Consider the following 24,857-nt stretch of genomic DNA (forward strand, 5'->3'; position numbering starts at 1 on the left):
GGGGGGGGGGGGGTTCATTTTTGATAGTCACAGCTTGCAACTGAAAAATCTGAAAAAATTCTATAACATCCGACTTGATGTCCAAAATAAGCCATATTTTTTTCAAAATTTTAGAAAGCCGCTAAAGGAGGAAAAATACCGGAAAACCGCGAAATCTAATTTACCTTGTAACTACCCTCACGGACAAGTTACAGGGTTAAAATTTTGCACAGATGAGTTTTTATTGGTCAGCTATCGAACGGTGTATGACTCATTGAAAAACCTCTAAGGGCAGTTTTGACCATCTTAATCGGCTATGCCCTTTTTAGCATATCTCTTCCCTGTCTATTACAATAAATGCGTTAAATTGCGGTTTCTCTAGGACTACTGGTTTACACGGTTTATTCAGTAATTGCTGAAGAAAGTGCATTGCTATCGGTATCATATTTAATTTTTCATGCGGAAGAAAAATGTAGTTTTATTATCTAGTCTGCATAAATATTCAGAGTCTGCTGGCAAAAGAGTCCGTTGGATGCGAAACAAAATTTTCTATTAAAATATGCTACTTATCCTCTTAGCAGAACGTATAAAAATTGCAATTTTATTGTGATATCTACTTTGTACCAGTATTTAACACTAGGTTTACGGAGTAATAAAAGCAGCCGTTTTATATATGTTTATGGAAGTAACGATTTATTCTAATCGTTAATGTAATCGATAAATGAATAAATATAAATAATTATAATAAATATAATCGATAAATAAGCAATAAATGTATCTTTAAAATCTGAATAATAGTACGTTAACAAATCAGTGACCCGTCATTTTGACGGATTCCGTAAATCTAGTGTTAATGTCTACCGATAGAAGCGTGCATAAGAAGAGCTACGACACGCTCTATCAAGCTTAATTTCGTAGTTTTTCGAGTCGCGGCTTTGCGACACACATTGTCGAGATGAATTAGCAACGTTTCCCGCACGAATTGCGATAAATCGTTGGCTAAACGATAGTAACTGGGCGAATCGAAGAGAACCGGCCGGTTGCGAGATACGGTTCGCGGGATTGCCTAGGAATGTAGTTCAATCTAATCCACAAGCTATCCATCGTGGTTTGCATCCAGAAGGAATGCGATAGATCCATCGGGATTAATTGATTCATTAAGATCGCTCGTAAAGTTTAACGACTCGCGTCCATCGTGCGCTACCGAGTTTACCGCACGAAAAGGATGCTGCGGCTGGGGAAAAAAGAATCGCCGGCTCCGCGGATCCGCCGGTCCTTTCGGTTGCAAAGCGCCCGGGCTCTTAACGATCCTCCCGAGCATGATTGGGTTCAAATTATAGGGACCGACGAGTGCGATACCGCGGGATTTGAACATTTTGGGAAAAAAATAAATTATACGGGGCTGTTTCATGGAATCTGGCAACCCTTTGTTCGATGAACCTGTCGCGTTTCTTCGCAAATCGCCGTTTTCTTTTTTTATAACATTTGGTACGACCATTATGTAAAAAAGTAGGCAGAATTTCTGATCAACGCACTACTAGCGTTTTAGTTATAAAAATTAATTATCATCCTACAATAATTTTTCCGAGGAGTTGTCGACAGTTGGCCGCTATTTTATCCAAAACTATTCTGAGCTATAATTTTCTTCAGCAATGTATAAGTTAATTTCCAGATTGCGCATTTTCTGGTTTTATTACAAAAATAAGTAAATGAAACACGGAACAGCAAAAAGATGTAATCAATTTGAAAACATTGCTTCACAACTCATCGTTTCATCAATGTCATTAAGAGAGGAAATAAATATCTGCATAATTCCTGCATCTTGCAATTCACGAAGGACAATTACAGTAAATTATATATGCATCGATTTGAAGAAATAGAAACCAACGAGCAAATGCTGTCTACTTAGACGCAAAAAAATTGCTTCGCACACGCGCGTAGGATGATAAATTCCCGGTAGTTTTTTTTCCCCCGCATGATGCCGACAGTCGAGGATAGATGCAGCGATCGCCGGGTACGCTGACAAGGTGCAACTATCGCGATCAGCGGGCATGAGCGAGTTTCGAGTAACGGATCCGCCATCGATACAGAATTCCCCGAGCGTCTCTCTATCTTCTATTTACGCTTTTCCGCGCCGGCGAGAGTTCCGCTCCGGGGACGCAGCAGATTAATTAAGGAGCCTGCACACCGATCGATCCCCGGACAGTCCCGAGGCGAGTCTCCGGCTCGTAACTCACGCCAGCCGCAAAAAAGCCCGAATTAATTAGCATCGGCCGCGTATTACCCGCGCGATTCGTTCCACGGCCGGGGCTTCAATAACCATTTCGCCGCGTCTCTCCGCGGAATATTCGCGAACGTTTTTCCCGCGGTGCTTGTAATTTATTGCAAAAATCGCGGCGGCGTCCTCGAGTTACGACAACGCGCGCGAGCCGCTTGGCCAACGCGCCCCCAATGAAACCCCATTAACGGCTAATTGGACACGCGGCTCGTTTATTTACCAACCGGGAGGGAATACCGCGTTCACAAAGGTATTTATTCCGTCCGCGACAACGTTCGACGCGCTTGAGCGTGATCGTTGCTCTCTCCGGCTTTAAATGCCCGATTCTTTTTAAACGCGAACCCGACGCGGCCGTTGAACGGCCGCGCTAGTTCCGATTACGGCGAACAAAAATATCGAATTTAGCGAGAGAGGACCGGCCACGATTGAAATCTCGTCGACGCGAGCAGCGTATTCGTTCGGCCGAATTGCCCGGGGGATAATGATTGGGAACGGAACGCCGCGCGATGGGGTATTTGCACTCCGGAACTGGTCAAAGGTGGATTGAACGAATTTCATTCGGTATTATAGCGTGGACTTTTATGCGGAACAAGAATTTTCTGCATCGATTGTGACAAGCAGAAGGTAAATAAAATGTTCTGTAATACTTTAACCATTCTAACTATTAACAGTAATTTATTCATATTTCACTGTTTCAAATCGCAAGTACTCAATTTCGCCATAAATGTATAAAATCCACATTCATTTTATTCCTTATCGCGAAACGTTATACTTTATTAAAAGTCAAGAATTTTTACGATATTATTTCCGTTTCAACTATTAGATTATCTAAATATGGACCTCGGTTTCCCAAGTAACTTACAAAAATATCGAAGTTAGTTTCCCAAATAACTTACAAAAATATCGAAATTAGTTTCCAAATTACTGCACGATAAATTGAAATAATACGAACGAAAATGAAATATTTATTTCTAAATAACTTCACTTCACGGTGCTTCTGTTCGGACAGAACGGAATCGAATCATTTCGGCCAGCTGTCAAGACCAAACGCTGCGCAACGTTGTCCGCAAACTGTCGCGGCATTGTGAGACGAGCCTAAGCTCGCGCATCGACGACAATCAAGCCGGGTAGGTAGGAGAACCGATAATTTTGTCGGATCGATTTCGTGCATAAATATAGTCGTGTGCGTCGAACGAGACACGATGGGACCACCATGGGAGAAGGCGCGTGTCGTCCGTCCAATTATGGTTATACCGGCTCCGAAAGGGCGCGTCGATGATCGTAAATGCCGCACGGTTCCCTTCCTATACGGGCCACGGTACATATTATGAATCGAAAGTTGCTCCACGGGAGCGAAAGAGAAAGAAAAGAAAGGGATAGAGATAGGAGGGAGACGAAGAGAGAGAAGGAAGAGAGAAAGAGAAAGAAAAGGAAGAGATAGAGATAGGAGAGAGACGAAGAGAGAGAGAGAGAGAGAGAGAGAGAGAGAGAGAAAAGAAAGAGATAGAGATAGGAGAGAGACGAAGAGAGAGAAGGAAGAGAGAAAGAGAAAGAAAAGAAAGAGATAGAGATAGGAGAGAGACGAAGAGAGAAAGAGAGGAGAGAGAGAGACGAAGAGAGAAAGAGAGGAAGAGAGAGACGAAGAGTCCGTTCGGATGACTCACCGAGTTAATTAGACTCGTCCGGCAACGGGAAAATTACAATACACGGATAAAAAGGCAATCTTCGGCGAGCGGTATGATCGATTCCGACGCTCGATCATAGTTGGCGGCGCGGTCTGCGCGGTACACGGAAAAATCGGGATTCCGCGGCGAGCACGCGGACTACCAGTTTTCCGGGACACTAATGGCTGGCTCCGAGATATTTATGACACTCCTTTTTCTGGGCACCGGGTTTTGATAAGCGTGTTTTGTGCGGCCATCGAATTCGATAACGTCGCCGTTCATTAACCCGCGAGCATGTACGGCCGCGGTCCGCGCGAGCCGTGGCTTTCTTTTAACCGCGCTCGCGGACAAAGTTTCGAATCGCGATAGATTTGTACCTCGATATCGGCGACAAATCGCTCGATAAATCATGCCCGGACACGCCACGCTACCACGTTGGCTTCTCGATAATAAATTTTCCGCCGATACGATTCAGCCGATTAACGCGGCTTTCTCTCCGATAAAGTCTTCCTCGCTCCGACGGTCGCCGTCGGAAGACCGACATTTTTCTGCCACTCCTATAGCCATTCTTCGCGAACTTCGCCTCGGGAATACACTCGGATTCCTATCCGTGCCGGCGAAATGAGTTTACCGGCGAGATCGGTGCCGAGTCTATTGGAAAATATTTCTTTTATGTTGGATAGGGGAATGATTTCAGAAACAAGATCGAGACGAATTCGCGTTGAAGGATATTAAAAGGGGGCGTCGAAAACAGTTTCAGAAACGAGATGAAAAATACGTTCCTGGAAAATACGTTCTTTGAATAATTATCCATCGATAAGATTAAAATCGTTTTATGACAAAAATCTTCCTCTTCGGTTTAATTCTCATACATAAAACTCGATCTCTTATTAAAACAATAAAATCGATCGACTTCAGATAATTAGAGACGAATAAGACCTAGCTTGACTTACGTAGAAAATATTTCTCTCACTTAATTATCCCTTCAATAATCTTTTTAACCCTCTTAGTGCCGGGCGAGAAAGCCAAATTTCACAGTTTGCTAGGATTCGGAGAAAGGCTCGTAAAAACCAAACGAAAAGCAATATTTACATAATTCCAAAAGCAGTGCATTAAGGACGTAATTGAGAATGGAACGACGACGCCAATTTTTCTATATTCATTGGAAATTATATAAATAAGAAAGGTATAAGTATAAGGCACTTTTCGCCAGGGCTGCGCGAGCCGATATATCGGCCCTGCGGCACTAAAAGGGTTAAATACGAGGTAGATAAAATCCAGATATATTTACGAAGAAAATGTTTCTTTCAAACGATTGTCCGCAAGAAAATAATTCCGCAAACGAGACGCGCAAGCTCGCGTAAATGTTACCGGTTCTGGTTAGTCCTGGCGGTAAAAACTAATGTTAGAAACGAGATAAACGATATGGACTCACGTAGAAGGATAACTCGACGCGGTGCGAGTGCTTCGGCACGCAGGTGAGCGCCTCCGATCTGCAGCATCCGGTGTCGTCCGAGCACCTGTGTAGAATAGCGCAGTGCGGAACGTAGGTGGTCGACGGGCTCGGGTACACCTCGCGAACAGGTATCACCCTGGGCCGTGGCCATTGGCAGCTGCCCTCTCGCGATACCTTGATCGCGTGCTGAAGAGCCTCTCGGATTTCCGCGGCTGAAACAACACGTACAGTTTTAATCGTCGCGCCTCTGAAAACAAGCTCTCGAACGGAGCAATGAAACCCACGTGCGGCGGAGCCTCGATTGTCTTAACCGGGCGGGGTGACACGAATACGTTCAGACAATGGAACAGGTTTTTAATTACGTTATTAATAGACTGTGGACTATAACATAGTCACGCTATTTTTACATACATTCTTGTAACCGAATTTCTTTAAACTCCTCGCATTTTTGTAAACTGTACGTTCGAGTCGAAATTCAATGATACGAAGGTGCGTCGGTAATTTCGACAATTTTAAAAGAAGGCGGAGCCGATCGTTTCTTACACGCGGCGTAGGCGTGGCGTTAAAAGCGATTTTTAATCGCGTCAATTTTTACCGTCGTCGCTCGACTGTAGACAGTGTAATGGACAAGCATCCCGAAAAACCCTCGCGCGACGATCTAGCAAATGCCGAGTACATAAACCACCGAGCCGACACTTCCTCATGAATAAAACACTTGCCGACTCGTAAAACAAATACGATAAATCTTCCGCTCCAGTAATCGTAAATACATCGTGCTTTACGCCGGCCGACGGATACCGGCGCTGTAATAAAATAATTAGAGGTTGTTCGGGCAATGAGAATGACGAGTGACCGAACGGCGCGATTCGAACGCCGAGCCAGTCAAGCTCGTCCCGGCTTTGACGACAGACTAATAGCCGTGATCGGACAGTCAGCGGGATAATAAACCGTACAAGGCATTTCCTCGGGGCAAGAATAGTCCGGTGGTAGTATCTGGGTCGAAGCGTCGGATCCGCAGAGATCCAAGAGATCCAAGAGATCCCCGTGATCTCTGCTCGGCATTCCGCGACAGGATCCGCGGGTGCCGCGTGCGCGCGCACGCGCGGTGACATAAGTCATGCGAGAGAGAGCTTTCTATTGATTCAGCGCGCAGATACCTAATCGCTTTCTACGCGTTTCACGGGTCGTCGATAATTATGCCGCGGCTATCGTTGCCGTTTGCAATTTGTATGTGAGCCTCGCCGAGAGAAACTACAATGTACCCGGGAAATCGATAAATCCTGCGGGGACACGACGCCTCGGCTTCGAATGCCAGCTGATACGTGCTTTCCGCGGATATTAAGATATTAACGCCGCTGGTCTTGCCAATAAATTCCGCGGTTGCCGCGCGGCGGCGGGAGATTGCGCCGTTTTGTCTGCGCGCCCGGCGATTCCATTGGAAAAGCGGATTTCAGACTTTCGGATGAATCGGATTAGCGGGAGAGGAGATTATTTTTGGTGAAAGTGGAAATTTTGGACCGCGATGATACTGATCGTTTTAGTTCGATTAAGGGGATGGGGACAGAGTTATGGGGATGGAAATATTTGAGGTAGTTTGCATGACTGAAACGATTTAGGAAATTCATGCATCAATGGAAGAAATGATAATACTTTTATTTAAATACTGGGGAAATTACTGTCAGAGAAAGTGGTCAAGAACGAGCTATTTTTGTAAACTATAGAAGCTGATTAGTTATTCAGAAGATAATCTAAAGCATAAGTTAAGATATTTATTCAATTATTTAAAATTATGCTAACTTCGCACCGCTTAAAAATAAATTATACTACCTTTATTAAAATCGTGCATAAATAATTGTCACACGAGATGGCGAAAAAAAACTATTTCTCGAAATTCTGAATTGCTAAGAGCTAAATTAAAGTGCAATTACCAAAAAAGTATAATGATCCAAAATGATGACTATACTAGGATAAAGGGACGATTATCCTGTACTGTAAAAGGTTATCATTTCCCGTCGCAACGACAGTAAAAGGGAAGTGCACGGGGACGTCCACGAGAGTCGTTTGCACGGGGTCAACCGTGCCAAGTTCAATTCGAAACTATATTCGCATTGGCCACGCATGCGTCGCCGGTAATCGAAAATTATTGCCTGCGATCAGCGAACCCGGACGCGATCGCTGTTGCGCGCCCCTGTCAGCGACTCGCTTTGGCCACTCGCGGACCATTAAACTATCGTTTGTCAATCGGTATATAGCGGCCGTTTCGAAATAAAGTGGAATGCAAAGCGCGCATCGCGGCGAGAATTCGTCGCCGACGACAGCCGCGAAATCAACGAGGTATTTGGACCGTTTGTCCGGTCGATTAATCACGTGTTTGTGTCGACGATTGGGGCGCGTTCGTAACATCGGCGTGCTCCCTGGAACGAATAATTAGACCGTGATTTTATTCGCGAATGGAAACGACCAGAGGGGAACAGTAAACACCGTGGACGTTGACCATAAATTACAGAGGAATAAATCTGCATTTGATTTTCGTTCCTAGAAACTAAACAAAAATGTTAAATCGCGTGGAAGCTGGAATTCTAATTACGATTCGATTTTGAATTATGTCGCCAACCTTTCCGGCTGGCGTCGACGCTATGGTAATTCCTATTTTCTGATCGCCAACGTGTCAGATGCGATTAAGTTTATCGAGATTACAACAGGGTCTGGACATTCGATTCGGATCACTGGCAAAGTTGCGCACGCAACTCTGGTTACGCTATTATACTTGTCGGTCGTGAAATTTCGGATTTAGCTACATTCGTGCGCATAGATTGAAGGCGGCAGCTATTAGTTTCACACTTTTGCTTTCTAAATATCGCGGTAACGCGAAGTTTCCTCGTATCTAACGCAATCGAAATGAATTTTAATATCGGGTCGAAAATTGCGTGACTGATACGGGGGCGGCTGGATTTGCTCAGACTTGAAATTTAATTTCTATGCTAATCTATGCTATTATTATAAAAAGACTTTACTGAAATTTTCGAGACGATTAACACGGCAATTAATTAAACCGAAAGTTAAAATATACCACAGTGAATGACATTAGAACTCCTTTGCATCCGAAACATCCTGCTCAAATTCAGTTTCTTCGAACATATTAGTGAAAATGAATTTTCAAAATTGATCAAAAATTATCGTCATCCATATGCGATCGATGCGGCGCCGAACACATTAAACTGTTCGAACATGCGAACGGTGAACGAAGGCTCCGATATCGCTTCCCTAATTAATCTCGCGATCCGCAAGGCTTTCTGGTCGCAGGTACACAGATGGTACACGATTCTAATTGGCGTCGCGTGGCACGGAAGCGCGAGCAAGAACGGTTCGACGGAGATCGTTTCGGAAACGTCTGCTCTCCGTAGAATTATTCCCCCGGGTTGTTTAATCTGCGCCGGTGATCTGGCTATGCTAATCCCCCGACGTAGGCGTTACTCTCGCCACGGCTGCACTGACACGAGATCATATCGACCCCGCTCACAATACAGGCACGACCGTCAGGGTTCCTGAAGTATGCGCGCCTAGCATGCTCGAGCATCCCGTATTCAAACGTATTCCGGAATCTATTAGAAGAGAAAGGGATTAGATCCGATCGTTCGTTGTTTTTCGAAACGGCCGGATTGATTTTCTTCGGCCGCTTCTGTTCGCGACGGAACCCGGCTTTTGGACTCTGCCCCGTTCTCGGCCACGATGCTAATCGGGCCCCTCGATTTATTGCACTTTCAATTAGCGCTTGCCTAGCTTTCTACAATATTTCGTCCATTTTCTGCCACTTCCGTTGACGTTATCGGCTCGACACGGTGGCTTATCGTTCATTAATTGATATTCGAAACGGGAATTTTCACCTTATCAGATTTCACACGATTCGCTGATATACAGGGTGTTCGGATCAAATATCCCCCCGAGATCGTTGCCGATACCAAAAATGTTCCCATCGAAAGTTGAGCGGTCCTAGGGGCCACGTAATTTGAATATGGTCTTTTTAGGTAGACGCGTGGAGGACGCACGAAGGCCAGCTTTATTTTCTTAAATCATACATTTCTGATTTATTAATCCATTCAGTTTGGAAAAATGCGAAGACTTCTTGATCAATCTAATAAATAAAAATAATACATTTCCTCTTTTCACAATCGTAACTATTTGACAGCAAAAGATTCGATCTATCCCTTTTGCCATTATTAGAATTATGAATTTGTTATGGGAATAATTAATTATTAAACACTATTAGAACTATAAATTGAACTTTAATCAGAACTTTAATTATTTAAGGAAAGGTATAAAATACGTCCTTTTCATTTAAGATATTTCAGGTAACTAACACGAATCAATTCAACAAAAACAATAACGATCAGAAGAGATTCAATAAACCATCGCGTGCCTTCGCATCTTAAACATATTCGGTGGTAAATAATAGTTTGATTGATTTTTGCATTTCGACTTATTTGTTGAAATTCAACAGCCGTACAAGCACAAAAACCTGAAAAATTAATAAATTTAGCCGTACAGTTAAGAAAACATCGGACTCTAAAATGATAGGTATACGACACTATCAATTCCGCAAATCGACGAGGAATTAACTTCCTCGGACATATATCCTCCATCTGTATCACTTAATCCAGCATCGTTAAACAAACGTACCATTAGCCGAGCCCACGCGTTCCCACAATTTCGGCGGGTAATCTCCGCGTAACTCACGACTCGATTTATCCGCGAGACTCGGAGTCGGAAGAGGCCGTGGAGTATTTGTTCTATCAATTTTCGTGAAAGAAAGCTCGTCGAATTAAAGTGTCAAAAGGCAGGCGACGTTCAGCGAAACGGCTAACAGGACACCGGCAGAAACGCGCAGTTTTACAGCCCGTTTCTCGTCTGAGGAAATCGCGTTGCCGCGTGCGGCGATCAAGACCGTTTTATTGCCCTATCAATCATCGGAGCGATCGAAATGGGACAGCCTGTAGATAACTGGTATCCCCCCTCCTTGTACCGCCTGGTAATTTCCTTTCCCCCTATTTCGGCTCTTTGCATCGATCGCGATTTTTCCCCTGCCGGAAGATTGAGTGCCGTGTCGAATGACATCGAATCGAATCGGCTCGAATCGACTCGAACGAGCGTTTAAACGCTCGTGGCCGTTGCGGCTCGCACGTGCGCCTGCGTGTCCCGTGTGGGACACCGGGAGTTCGTAGACGGTTAGGCCGATCGGGATTGCGGCAATCAAGGTGGCTACGGCGCAATCGTCGTCATTAATTTGCATATTAATAGGCCCCGCTCGCCGGCAGCGCCGTTACGCGTGACAGAGAGTGCCCCGATGGAGAACGAAACTCGGCCCAAACCCCACACCGAACTTAAGTAACTTTACTTGATTATTATTGTTAAAGGTAGCATTAACCCTCTGTGGGCCCGCGTAACTTTCAGGTCGCATTTTAATTTATCGACATTTTACAAAATAATTGTAGCTTTTTTTCATGAGATGGCGCATTAATCTGTGGCGGATTTCCACGGTATTCTGTTCTCGTAATGTGGGATCACTGAGAACTAGGGATCGATGGCTGAACGACGATGATTGAAAACACGTGCTCGCATAACCTCAATTTAGTTTAGTCTTTTTTGGGTAACGTTCTTACACGTGGCGAGTTCTGCATTAGACTGACTGGTGACTTTATTAGGAACTAGGCTGTAGATGGTGTATTTGTTCTCATTTGCATATGTAGATTTATAATTCCTGATTTTTCATTCCCACAATTTTTTTGGAGTTAAAACAAAAATTCGGCCCATAGAGGGTTAAGTGCAGTATAAATCCCTAGCTTAACCCTTAAATGCATAGAGTCCCAAAAATGAATCAATAACTTTTTGCGCGGATACCCGACAACAGTTTTGATATCGATACATTTGGCTGAATGGCAGTGATTCCTTTGTCCATTGACTTATCAAAAATTAACTAAAATAATGACATTTGACTTCAATATTTGTATCTTTCTGACGTTATACCAATTGGCGCGCATTTTTGATTGCGGGGTTCATTTACGTACTTTTGGAAGTGGATTATTTAGAAATATTTTGGTGTATTCGTTAAACAAAAAATATTTTCTAAAGGTAAGGTTTCCTTTTTAAGGAAACGACTGCTTCAATCTCTTTCATACTAACTAAAGAATTTTTATGTCTATTATAATCATTAATATTTTTCAATAAAAACCCTATAAGATATGACTTATAATTTCTTTTAATATTTTTCCCGATTTCCACTCATTTGAAATATTATAACCCTAATTTTTAAATAAAATTCATTAATTCATGCATTTAAGGGTTAAGATTACGCGTGCTCGATGTTGAGCCATTAATCTAGTTACAAGTCCAGTTATTATTTAGCCCTTTGTACGTTTAGGTTTATTGTACTCTTGCATATATATTTGTAATTGTTTTTTTGGCACAATAAACGTTCGTTACAAAAAAAAAGAAAAAAACGAACTCGGCCGCTATATCCTCGAAACGTGGAACCGAATTGCGCGATCGGCGATCGTCCCCGGTGACGCGCCTCGAACAGCTGACCGAGATTGGCCAGGATATTCGTAATAACCGCGAGACATCAGAGCCCAGGGAACCGTTCCTCCTCGATCGAAATGGCCGTTTCCAGCGTGTTTTCCGTTTTACGAGGCTGCGCAGGAGCGTTTTTCCAACGGTGCCTATAAACCAGGTCTCGATTTATGGAGCAGTCCAGTTAAGATTCGCGAACGTGGCGAGATTGCGATACCACGGCTGGGCATATCTCTATGCTAATTCGCCGTTTTATCGATCGCTTTGTGGAAATTAAAGTGTGGCCGTGAGGTCCGCCGTGGAAAATAATTGCTTCGTTGTTTATGGACTCTAAAGTATCGTAGATGCGAGCTTCACACGTACGTCCGTGGAACTTCAGACGGATTTTATCAACGATTGTATAAGCTCGACAGATTTATTTACTATTCTATGCGTAATCTAATTTAACAATTTCGCTGTCAACGGGAACTATATTTAACCGTCCGGCTTGTATTATGGTTAATTATGAACTCGAACACTCGGAAGTAGTTACACTGATTAACAGTGAATTTATCGCAACCATCAACCGGTTTCGCAGGTTTTTATCGCCAAAATGACGACGTTCCAAAAACTCTTTCGTTACGAAATGATCGAATAGTATTTTTAATTCAAGCCTACATCATAATAAAAATTGTAAGGAATTAAATTTTCATTCTTACGAAACGATACGTAGTCTCAGGCGAGTTCAGATAAAAATTCAATGAACAAAACCTTTATCTTCGAAATAAAAGCTATTAGCAGTGAAAGTACAATAATGATCATCAGTCGCGTTATGTGCCCCGATTAATGATCGTTAACGTACACGCTCGAGGAATATCAATTTGTATCTCCTGCAAGAAAAAGTCGCTGATCAGTCCGGCTTCGGAAGAAATCGTAGCAGAAGGGGTTAATTACACGAGGAACAGACTTTTCCGAAAGACCGATGATAAATGCAGTAAATGTTCCTAGACTCGAGCTACGGGGAACAGTTTCCGTTTATACGCTCTGTATTTCAGCAATTAATTTCTAGCTGAACGCGGCTAACGAGCGCCGCGGGATAATTGCCGGACATTTTACGTCCGAGAAATAATTAGGCTGGAGGTGTGCCGGGGGTTGACGAGTGCAGGCTATGCGGGACCACCCTGCTCGATGTAATGACGATTAATAACAATATCGACGCAAGAGAGAGAAAGAGAGAGAGAGGGAGAGAGAGGGGAAGAGAGCGGTCGGACGAGGTTCACATTTGCATAAATCGTCAGACGATCCAAGGAGCTCCTCTCGATCACGGGACCTCACAGTGTTCGATCTTGCGGAGAATTTCGGGAGAAAATTAACATTAATATCACATAACTCTAAAGTAAAATTTAAAAAAAATTTCAAACATCTATATGACAAGAAATTCAAGTAGAGAAATCAATAAATCAGAATTTCATTTAATAAAGAAATTGATTTGTGTTGGTACTTCTCTAAAAGCTCCTAAAATTAATAAATATGTACGAAAAATATATCCCCGTTTCGTGGGTTCCACAATACCGAATTCACCAAATAAAACAGAGAACTATTGCGCCAATGACGCGTCATCGAAGCAATTCATCGACGTCTATCGTCGGTCTCCAAAATTAAACTTCAACTTCGCGTGTCAGTCAACTTTGCACCTAAAAAAGTGCAAGCGGCGTATAAAAACCGCCACGTGGTCGTTAATATTTCCGGAAGACATTTCAGATCTCGCGCTTCGAATTTGGAGTCGTCGCAACGAGACGGGAGCACTGTGGGCCCCTTTGATCGACGGGAATGCCGTGTAAAGAGTTCTTTCTGCGAGGCGAACAACTTACTCTTGCCGTTCTTGTTGTACTGGTGCATGTTGCCTCTGGTTTCTTTGACGCTCTCTCGAGTGCCCAGCGCCTGCCACTTCTGGGCGCTGTGCGCTGACATCGGCGGGTAATCGTTTTTCCCTTGGTAGCCGTTGTATTGGGCCCCGGTCCCGCCGCTCTCGTACGGCCTGTGATCTCTGTAGTCGTAGCTCTGGGTCGACGTTGTCGGCCTAGCCGTCGTCGTCGTCGTCGACGTCGTCGTCGTGCTCGTGGTAGTCGTGCTGGTGCTGGCCGTCGCGGCAGCTGCGAACGTGGCAGGAGTCTCGTTCTCGTCCTCGTCCTCGGTATAGTCCTGCGACACACAAGAAATCCCGATGAGTTACACCACCTCGCCGCGATCTTTATTGCTAGTTAACCCCTTGCCATACTTTGACGAGCCTGACTCGTGATGAAAGTTTTGTGCCGAACATGAATATCACGAGTCTGACTCGTTATCGATATTTGGTGCCAAAACATAAATATCACGAGTCTGACTCGTGATCCTAATCTCGGGTCAGCTCAGGTCCATTCTTGGTTCTCTTGAATGGGATTATATGTCCCCGTATAAGACTAATAACGACTATGTAACTCAGTCTTAAGGTATTGTGTTTCAAATTGTACCACTCGAGCTCCACCGCTCGGCACCTCCCGCAACCGTTCCGACGGCCAAGTTTGGCACGGCTTTTTCAGAGATTCGCGGTAGTGCAAGGGGTTAAATGTCACCGCAGGGAAACTGGCCGCTTCGGTCGCCAGATAGCCCGGTGCGTTATCTAGCGGCTAGCAGGATCGATGTCCTGCCAGCTTCGAATTACTTGTCCAGGTGGATCACCGCGGCTAAATGTCTGACAGAAGTTGCTAAACTTGTTAGCCGCGTGATCTTTCAATTCGAGAAGTTACGTGCTAGTGCGAACTCGATTATCTGAAGCTCTCCGTGTTTCAGGATTTAGCCTGCGCAATGTGTGACCCGATTTATCTGGCGCATGGACGATGGTACACAGAGTGCAGATTTATATGCAAGGTTCTCTCCTTAATTATAATAACTAGGAGATTTTCGATTATAGAAATTTCTTGGAAGAAGATGCTAAGAACACTTTTACTTGAATACTTAAATACCGTAGAGCAGGGCTTCTTAAACTATGGGTCGCGACCCCAAATGGTAGCAAAATTCTGCGGACGCGAGAGATTTTAATGTCAAATATTTACATATACCATTTTATAACATCGCTAGAGCTGGCGGAATACAGTGGACTTGCAGCGTCTAGACACGCGCATTTGTTGATGTTACCTAATAAATTCGTCGTTGTTACCTAATAAATAAATCATCGAAAAATATTAATTTATTTTTCTTTTATATTTGTATGGGGTCGTCAAGAAACTCGCAATCATAAATGGGGTCGTGAACGACAAAAGTTTAAGAAGCCCTGCCGTAGAGGAAAGAACGGAATTACATTCGTACTTAACAGGTTGTTACTGGAAACCACCATTACAGGTTGGACTCGTTGCGGTACCTTTAATCTCTTTCCTGTTTCAAATCGCGCTTAGGAATTCTTGTCATAATTGCATAAAATCTGAAGTCCAACGATAAAGTTCTCATTAGACCGTGGATTAAATATCGTGACACTGCCTGCAATTTACCGAGACTACTTAACTACAATATATTTCTATTTAACTCTCATACCATGCAAACATCTTTCGACGCAGAGACAGTCGTTCTAAATCTCGATCTGTATAAGAAAATTGTGGAGAATGTTCCGATTTCGTACTTCGTCAAGGTTAGCGTAATTATTTGTGCAACGAGACAAATTTCCCGTCCCAGACAATCAGCAGATGATCGTTCTTAATCTCAGATTTCTTAATCTCGACCTTTATAAGATAATCGGATTAAAAGAAATCGCGGAGGATTATGCAGTTTGTCGGAGTTAGCACCATGATCCGGTTAACGAGGCAAACATCCCGACCTAGACATTCAGGAGATGATCAGTCTTAATTAACCTCGATCCTAAGCAGGAAAATCGTGTTGCGAGAAATTACGAGGGATATTTGATTACGGCCGAGTTCGTTTAGGAAATGATCAGTCTCAATCAAGCGCGATCTTAGCAAGAAAATTGCTCGCGGTACAAAGCTTTCAATTACGCCGACGAGGCCTGTCAAGGGATAGATCGGGGACGAGGGAAGGGTGGTCGATGGCAGCATAAATTTGCCCCGGTTTCCGATGGGTTTTTTAGGGCTCGTGGGTGGCCCGGGACGATACCGAGGATCGTCGCGAGATTTCCTCGCCGAGATAAACGTTAATAAGCGAATTTGCATCTCACCGCGACGCACCTTCCGCCGACGGATCTCTGCTCGGGCGGAGAGAGCTGCTCCTCGGGGGAGCGGGAGGATCTGCTTAATGGCCGACTGCAACATCTGGACCCTTTGATCTCGGGCCGCTTAATAGAAACAATTCTCCGGATCAGTCTACGCGTGTACGCGAGTCGAATCCGAGAAGAATCACCGCGGGGTTCGGCCCGATTAGGTTTGTTCGCGATCCTCGTACTTCGCGCGGCTGCTAGGCCTAATCGCAGATCGGCCGGAATTCGCTCTGCACGGTGATTCAGACGCGATCGTCCGACACACGTTCCTGTCAATCTTATCCGAAGAAAAGGTCCTACATTGTTTGAGACTACATTGTTTTTTTGCTTTGAAATAAGTGAATTCGATGACTTTTCAAGATATATCTGTGGGACTAATTTGAAATTGTTCAGCACCAGCATTTTTGACATAACCTGACATAACCTGCATTTATGCTTCTAAAATTTTTGTAGAAATTTTCTCTCGGTGTCAGAAATATCCAAATGCACTGCACCCACTATACATCGATCATGACCTTTAATATTCTCCGGCAAACTAGTTAACTATGCTAAGCAGTTAACTAGTTCTGAATTAATCCAGAAGGTTGTCGCTTCGCGGAAGAACAGGCTCGGTTTTAGGATAAAAATTTGAGATCTCGGAATTCGGAAGAATTTCGTGCAGCGAGTTTTCGCACCTCTCGCAAGGGGCCCACGCTCGTAAACTATGAATAATGGGGGGTGTAGGTGTGCCGTATCAGCGAACGAGATTCAGAGGAACCGGTGCTCGCAGCCCGTTTTTAAATCCGGCCGGATGCTGACCCCGGTCCGACCCCGATTCCTCCGCGGGATCGTTAACGATAGTGCAACGCGTATCGCTCAAATTTATTGCCCCGTCTAATCCGCTTTTTGCGATCCCGGATCAAAGGGAATGAATGGGTCCTCTTCCCCGAGGCCTCCTCTATACTTTATCGCCGCCACGAAAAAGAAACCGTCGTCTGAAATAGAAATCCGTTAGCCGATCTAGGATCGAACGATTTGAATAGAGTTGGTGTTCGGCGCATGTACGACCCGGCGAGAGATCGCAGATGCGACTCCGCGCATAATTTGTAATTGAAACCTTGGGGAACGTGCCCCGTCCGGTCGACGACTATCCCCAGCGAGTTACGTTTCGTAGAAAAAAGCATCTGGAATTTGTAGACGACGCTCGAATTAATTATTTATTTATTAGAATTAATTAACGCGACGAGGTTTCTCCACCTTGTTTGAAACGCTAAAAAATCTGCTCGTCGACTTTTTATTCTATTCTCTTGGTAATGTTGCTTATTTTCATGTTGAAAATACTTGCTTTGATTCAGGGTACAAGGTAATAGAAAAATTCAAGGAAGATGGGTCGATTTTAACCCTTTCAGTGCCGGACGAAAAAGAGGTGCCTATGCGAGAATAACCGGCCGAATTTCACAGTTTTACCTAGGGTTTGGGAAAATAATCATAAAAACCAAACGGGAAACAATATTTACATGATTCAAAAAGCAGTAGACTAAGGACGAAACAGAGAACAAAACAATGACACTAGTTTTTCTTTACTCGTTTAAAATTATATAAATGACAAAGGTAAAAGTCTCCATAAGAAAAAGTAAACGTTGAGTTCTCTCTTTCAAAACGTATTTGCGCATACAAGAAGCCGTCTTTTCATCATAATTCTATATAGACCAATTATTATGAAGTATATATTTTGCATTTATGTAACATCTAAATATATTTTGCTATTATGTAACGAGATAAACAATATTACATAACAAAAATAAAAGAAGACAAGCAATTGGTATAGGTACTACAACATTGCTGAAACAAAATTTTACTATCAGAAATATTGCTATTCTTTGTCAACGAAATTTGATTATTTACAATCAAATTAGATCATTTATAAATTTATTAACAGATAAAGTTGCCTCGCAATGCGAAGAATAAGACGTTATTACACATCGTCGTTGGCACTTTTGGCAAGTGTAGCAAACGACGATGTATCGTCGTCCGGCACTAAAAGGGTTAAACGACAACTTTGAATCAATTTTCGTCGATAGCGACGCGAGATCGCTCGGCTCGGATCGTGCCCGGAGATCGCTGCCCGTCCTTTCATCTTTCTTGTACATGTGTATCGTTGTTCCGCGCCGATTTGAACGCTGTTATGTGTAATGTACACGGACGGGTAAATACGGGGAATTATTGAGTCGACCCGCGATTAGATACCGGTCGCGGCAAGAGAATAATTAAATTCGATAGTGGGGAAAACCGGCCGACGCTCGATCTCCACTGGGCATCGGAGAGCAGAGGGGGCAAATCAATTTCGGAGAAGCGTCCCGACGCGACGCGACGTCTCGGGGAAGCTTTACGACTCTGTTCCCCGGGTGTCAAAGGTCGGCCGGGGAGCACGGAACCTCGAGAGCAGTTGGAGCGCGGCTCGTGAAAACTGACGATAAAAAGAACGTCGCGGGGTCGTCGACACACCGCGCGAGCAGATTCTATTAACTGGTCCAACGCGCTCAAGGATTTCGCGGCAATAACGGAGATAACGACGCTTACCATTGTAAACTAGACCACACACGCGTCTCCCGCGCCGAACGAAAGCCGTTTCTCATTCCGCCGCGATGATTAATCTACTACGCTCACTGTCTAACAATACACGGTTCGTCGCGTATATCGCCTACCCGATGATTTATCCGGCACGATTCCTGAAATTCTGACGAATGATTCACGCCGCCGACGATGCACGCTTGATCTCGATTCGAAGGGGTATTAATTAAAATTTTTTAATATTATTGGAATAGCTGTTTTAGCTTATAACTGTAAACACGATATGTGTCGATATGGTAGGACACGACAGGTGTTTAATTACGTTAACGAAGTCGACACCTATGTAGAGATACAATTACTATATTAAGAATTCCAGAATGTTCTCTTCTGGGAACCACCGACTCTGTTTAGCTATGTAAGATCATTCTTGTATAGAGAACGTGTACGTAACGGTCACATTGTTAATATATATACCAAAATCCACTGCCTGGTTATTTAACTAATTATAACAAATATTAAGTTTTCAAGAGTCACTTCGAGATAGCTCGACTATCGTGTGGCATATTTTACTCGGGTCTGATTAAATACGTTGCAATAAAAATCGGTCTTTTGTACCTTAATTATGTGCAATTCTTCTAGAAAATTTCTGTCAAAGAATTTTTCAAATCGCTTGAAAATTGTGAGAGCGGTATAGGTTAGAAAGTGAGCAAAGGCTGAGTGCCTGTTTCAAGCGAATTTAATTTCACCGAAGTTTAAGAAAAATGTTCACGGTCGCGCAACACAGTGTCCTCAAAGTTCGACTTTACGAGAACTTTGAACAATAAATATCCGCTAAACTATGTCAGCGAAGCAGCCAAGAATTAACGAGCCATAACTCCGCGCAGCGTTCAATAAATCCATCAAGTTCGAGAAAAATCGCTGACACGCGGAACGGCGAGTTCCGAGACGGCAGAGGTGGCGAAGCCGGTCGACGGAACATAGACCGACTATGACCCAGATCTCCATAATGCAAATGGCCAGTGGTCCCCGGGGACTCTAAGCGGACCACCGCTAGGAATTTTGGGTGGTCCGTGGCTCTGGGGGCCCGGGTATTTAATAACAGGAGGTGCACCGACGGCGCGGCAACGTCCCTTAGCGCGGGTAAGCTGCATTTAAGGGCGCTTAAAATATTTCCCTTCGCCCTCTTCCGCGCGCGGCATCTCCCCGCCTCGAAGGGTTTACACCTTCCGCGGACTCGTTGCCCGACCAATTTGTAACCGCCTCTGACCGGCCACCGCGAATTCTCCGGCGTCGGTTCGACCTGGACTTTTTACTGCCGCGCGCCGCGCGGCGTGGCTCGGCCTCGGTGCCACCGCGCGAGAGATAAGCCCCGGTTTACGCCACTGTAAATTTCAGTGGACACTTTATGCACCTTCGACGTGCCCGTTGCCACAGCCTCGTTCGAATAATTAACACGTAATGCGACGCGATACCGACGACAAACAGACCGGCGGCGGCCCTCGATTCCGTTTTACTGCTCTCCATGAGCCGAGCGCGGCCACTGTTCCAGAAATTCTGGAATTCCGAGTAAGAGACTCGCTCCTGCGGCTCGATTTTAAACGCTGCTAGAATCGCCCTCGAAAGCTATATATTCAATTATGACGGTGTAACTTTTAATCATACGAACACGTATAATAACGTTAATATAGTCGAACAATGAATGGTGGGAACAAATGAGTGAAATAAATGTACTGTAATTAGCGTTGCTTCGTAGCGATAAAAAAAACTATTTAGAGAACTTAAGAAATCAAGCAATATTGAAACGAAATAATAATAAAAAAAAAAAAAATATTGAAACGAAAAGTCCCGAGAGAATTTAACTTTAAAAATAGAAATCTTGGTGGCTAAGCACCGAATTTGTACTAATAATTGAATTAATATCAATCCTTTATATTCCAAGACATTTTCGCCGCTCGTTGAATCTACCAGCTTACACGATTCAATCTTGTTCCCACAGATAACTTTACAACCCGAAGCTAGCTAATAGTACAATTGTTCTTACAGTACATGCAATCGCAGCGTTATTCTCGAATACAACATAAATCGGCGTAACATTATGCAAAAGTCAACGCGGAATCTCGCTCGAGCGAGCGCAGTAAATCCGACCGGCGTCCTTCTCTAGCGAAGGGTGCGAACCGAATGTCGGTAAACTGTGAACTTGTTCTTACAAATTGGTCGAGAGAAAAGTGCGAATACATTGGACGGTGGTGTTTCGCGTGATAAGACAATTTCACAGCGCGATAGTTCGTTGATGCGATCATTTCTCAGCCGGTGCCCGACCGTCTCAAATTATTTTATAGCCAAGAGGACAATGCACGATAATGCATTTAACGACCGTGCTCGTTCCTGAGACAATAAACCGGGGGGGCCCACTCGCGATCTTTCGCGCCGTTTCGATCCGACGAGAAAGAATTTTCCATTAAGCGGATTGCCGAGCCGGCGCGTCGCTGCTGCCCGGCAGCAGCGGCTCGTGTTTTACAGTTAATTAAAGGCAGAGTAATGGGACTGCCGGCATTTTCTTAAGAGCATCGGATATAAATCATTTTTCTCGTTTTTCCACGACGCGTTTCTTCGACGGAAAAATCTTCCGACGATACCTCATCGTCTTCGTAAATTACTCCTCCTGTTTATTCGAATAATTCTTTACATTACAGAAACTTTTAGCAATCATTGCTGAAATTAATATACTTTGTCGCTTTTATACAGATCAGTTATTTTAGGCTCTTGCAAAGTATACTCTCGTGATAAAGACGAAGATTGCCAAAACGTTTCAGATGGCAAAAGCAATCCAGATCCAAGAAAGTTAAAATTCTGCGACAGATAGCTACCAGCTTACGTGTCTAATGTAAAGAAAAATGATAAATCTCGGAACCATAAAAAAGACAAACACTGTCTAATCAGAACAGTTATGAAAGATATCGCTGTACAAGCGGTAAAAATTGTGCTACAATTAGAGTACTGTTCTCTTACACAGTTAAAATCACATCTATACAAATAAATAAAATGGTGTGATAATTAACAATCTATCACCAGCTTAACCCTTAATAACCTAGAGTTTCAATTTTGATACCAATCTTTTAAACCGAATCTTCACATTACTATTAGTTTTTTTTATAGGTTGGCTGTACGTATTTTACTGTTGTATAATATTCTTTCGAACGAAATTAAAAAAAAAAAATCTAATGTCATCATTGTTTTATTTTATCTATGACACATTACTTGCGCGGCAAAGTGAACAAGTAAACACATTTTACTAAAAGTTTTGTTGAATACAAATTCGATATATTTTCTTTTTCTGAAGAATATAAATACTTTTGAGGTAAGTGAATATATTATTTTCGCTATGATATAATTATTTTTTATATATCTGATTTCTTTACGGCCTTAATGCCTGAAGTATCAAAATTGATACCTGGTTTTTTTTCTAAATAAATATGTAAACTAAATATTGTGATTTTTTTAGCTATTTTTCCCTTCATCTAGACCCTCGAGCAAACACAGTAATATTAAAAAAAAATCACTTTCGTAAATCAGGCTACTAAGGGTTAAATAAAAACATAACGGACCGTGTAACTTTCTATAAGCCTGAAGATAACAAGAAATACGCGTCGCTCGTAAAATATTAATGGGAAAATGTTTGATCTCTTCCATCGCTGATGAATTAACGTTCGAAACGAATCACGAGTAAATTAACGGAGGAAGATGAATCGTCTTGGAACTTGGTATAGCGTTCACGGTGAGACGCCGATGTAAAAGATAGAACGGCATAAAAATGTGACGGCGCAGGAGGGGGTGGGGAAGGCGAGAGCGCGCGATCCCCATACGAATGGCGTATGGAGCCCGGTGGCCGGTGGTAATACCGGGAAAGGGATCGCCTCGCTGCCAGGCTGTCTGCCACCATCGGCCGGTTGGCTGGTGCTCGGCATGGGAGACCATAAACCGAGCGCGATCGTCATCGATAATGCGCGGTCGTTGGTTCTAGGAACGGATTCGCGCCCACGGGGGCTAATTGATATGAACGACGATCGTCGGAGGCATCGGGCGACACTCTAATCGTCGTGGTAACCTGCAGCTGTTGCGTCTCCAGCGGTCGCCTCCAGCGGGGATCGCGTTAACGAGCCATGGGACAGAGACGGTAATGAGTCGGCGGCGAGTCGAACGTTGGGCGAACAATGCGTCCGGGGGAGCCCGTGGCTCGCGACAGGCGCCACCGACCGATCCGTTTGTACTTCGCCGACCCTTATTAATCGCCGATCTTATCGGGGGGGCCCCCCTGTTAACGATCGTTGATCCGCGCCGACGATTGTTCCACGCGCCGCGATCTTAATTGCCCGGCACCGCGGGAGCCGGCCTGGCTTGTTTCAGAGGATCGTTATCGCGTTGAAGATCATGCTCATTGTATACGTTCCTCTCCGTTAGCCGAAAAATAGAAGCTGGTAATCGAGCATCGGAACGAACAGTTATCTCTCCTCGATGCTAAACCCACCGAGCGCCAACAGCGACTGACACGCGTTGCTTTAGAACAGGGCTTCTTAAACTATGGGTCGCGTAGCAAAATTCTGCGGACGCGAGAGATTTTAATGTCAAATATTTATATGTATATACCATTTTATAACATCGCTAGAGCTGGCGGAATACAGTGGACTTGCAGCGTCTAGACACGCGCATTTGTTGACGTTACCTAATAAATTTGTTGTTGTTACCTAATAAATAAATCATCAAAAAATATTAATTTATTCTTCTTTTATATTTGTACGGGGTCGTCAAGAAACTCGCGATCATAAATGGAGTCGTGAATGACAAAAGTTTAAGAAGCCCTGCTTTAGAAGATTGATAAGAATTTATTCGGACCCTCCGCCCGCTCTATTGTGACGCCCGCTTGAATTAAAATGCAATCGTTTCCTCCGATGACGCGTGAATTCAACAATTCTCAACACCAAACCCACCGACCGCGAAAATTGACTGACACGCGTTGCTTTGGAAGATTGATGAGAATTTATTCAGACCTTTTGCCGTTTCTATTACACCGCACGCTCGTATTAAAATGCAATTCCCGAGATAGAGAGGCCGTGCGAATTCCAGAATTTTTCAACGTCGTGCCGCGCACGACCGGCGGGACTGTATGGCACGCGTTGCCCCATAAAAGTGAGAAGATGGAATTCATTTGGACTTTCTAAAGTGGATATTATTGCCCGTCGATGTAATTTACTCGATCGCTCTCCGTTAAACAGTCCGCGTGGTTTATGGAATTATAAAATGTGAAGCCGGTTTAGTCGTAGCGCGGGTAGATTCGGCGTGAAATACGACGCAAATATTTGAACGAGTTCCTTCGCGGAACAGATTCTTCCCCGGAGTGGATTCGGTCCACAGTCCCGAAACCGGCGGGCGAGGGAACAATTTCGATTCACCGATTAGGATCCTGTTATCAGCGGCGAGATAAGTAATTTATCAACGGTGCCCGGGCCGACACGTTTGCTCTTGATCCGAAACGAGGGTGTCCCGTCGGGCGACGGGACTTCCAGCGGCAGCTTTGATACACGTTGACAAATATTTGCCCATTTTTCCCCGGTTGTTTTCGCTCGAGGCCGGGTTATTTGGCCTGCTGCCGTTCGGCCGGCGGTGCCCGATGTGAAGGATCGCCGCGGCTCCCCCCGAGAGAGACTTTCCGAATATTTTTCGCGAAACGAAAATAAAGTTGCCGGGCCGTCGTCGAGAGAGAAATTGGCCGTCGGCCAAGCCAGATGAAAGTGCTGCTCGCGGTGTCCCGCGACGGTGCCGTTCCCAGGGACGAACTTTTCGCCGAGAGTCTCGATAAGTTTTCGAACTAACCGGCCGGCGTGTTCGACGTGTCTCGTTACGAACCGTGGCCTGACAGTTGGCACACGTGTTGTACAGACCTGTCGGTCGCTAGCGTTCGCCGCGGCCGTGTCCTAATTCGCGCGGCGGGTCTTCTTCGTTAGGCCTGACGTAACGGGCCGAAATCGATTTGATATTCAAGCGGCACGAGGAAACACATTTTTCGATCGCGGCACGTCCCACTTCGATCTTCCGGGAAACGGTATTCGCCAGCTTTCGGAATTCCTCCGGCGGGAACTCGTCTTTGGCGGA

At 44.3% G+C, this 24,857-nt stretch overlaps 1 protein-coding gene across 1 annotated transcript in view; it reads right to left on the reverse strand.

Moving 5' to 3' along the window:
* LOC144470552 (uncharacterized) overlaps positions 1–24,857 on the reverse strand; it is a 111,722-nt gene that overhangs the window by 46,142 nt on the left and 40,723 nt on the right. The window contains exons 2-3 of the mRNA XM_078181844.1: positions 13,792–14,122; positions 5,357–5,589 (exon numbers count right to left, since the gene is read on the reverse strand). Of these exons, the coding sequence (XP_078037970.1) occupies positions 5,357–5,589; positions 13,792–14,122 (564 nt within the window). The remainder of the gene's footprint in view (positions 1–5,356; positions 5,590–13,791; positions 14,123–24,857) is intronic.

Source organism: Augochlora pura, chromosome 5 (assembly GCF_028453695.1).
Source record: "Augochlora pura isolate Apur16 chromosome 5, APUR_v2.2.1, whole genome shotgun sequence".
NCBI classification, from domain to species: domain Eukaryota; kingdom Metazoa; phylum Arthropoda; class Insecta; order Hymenoptera; family Halictidae; genus Augochlora; species Augochlora pura.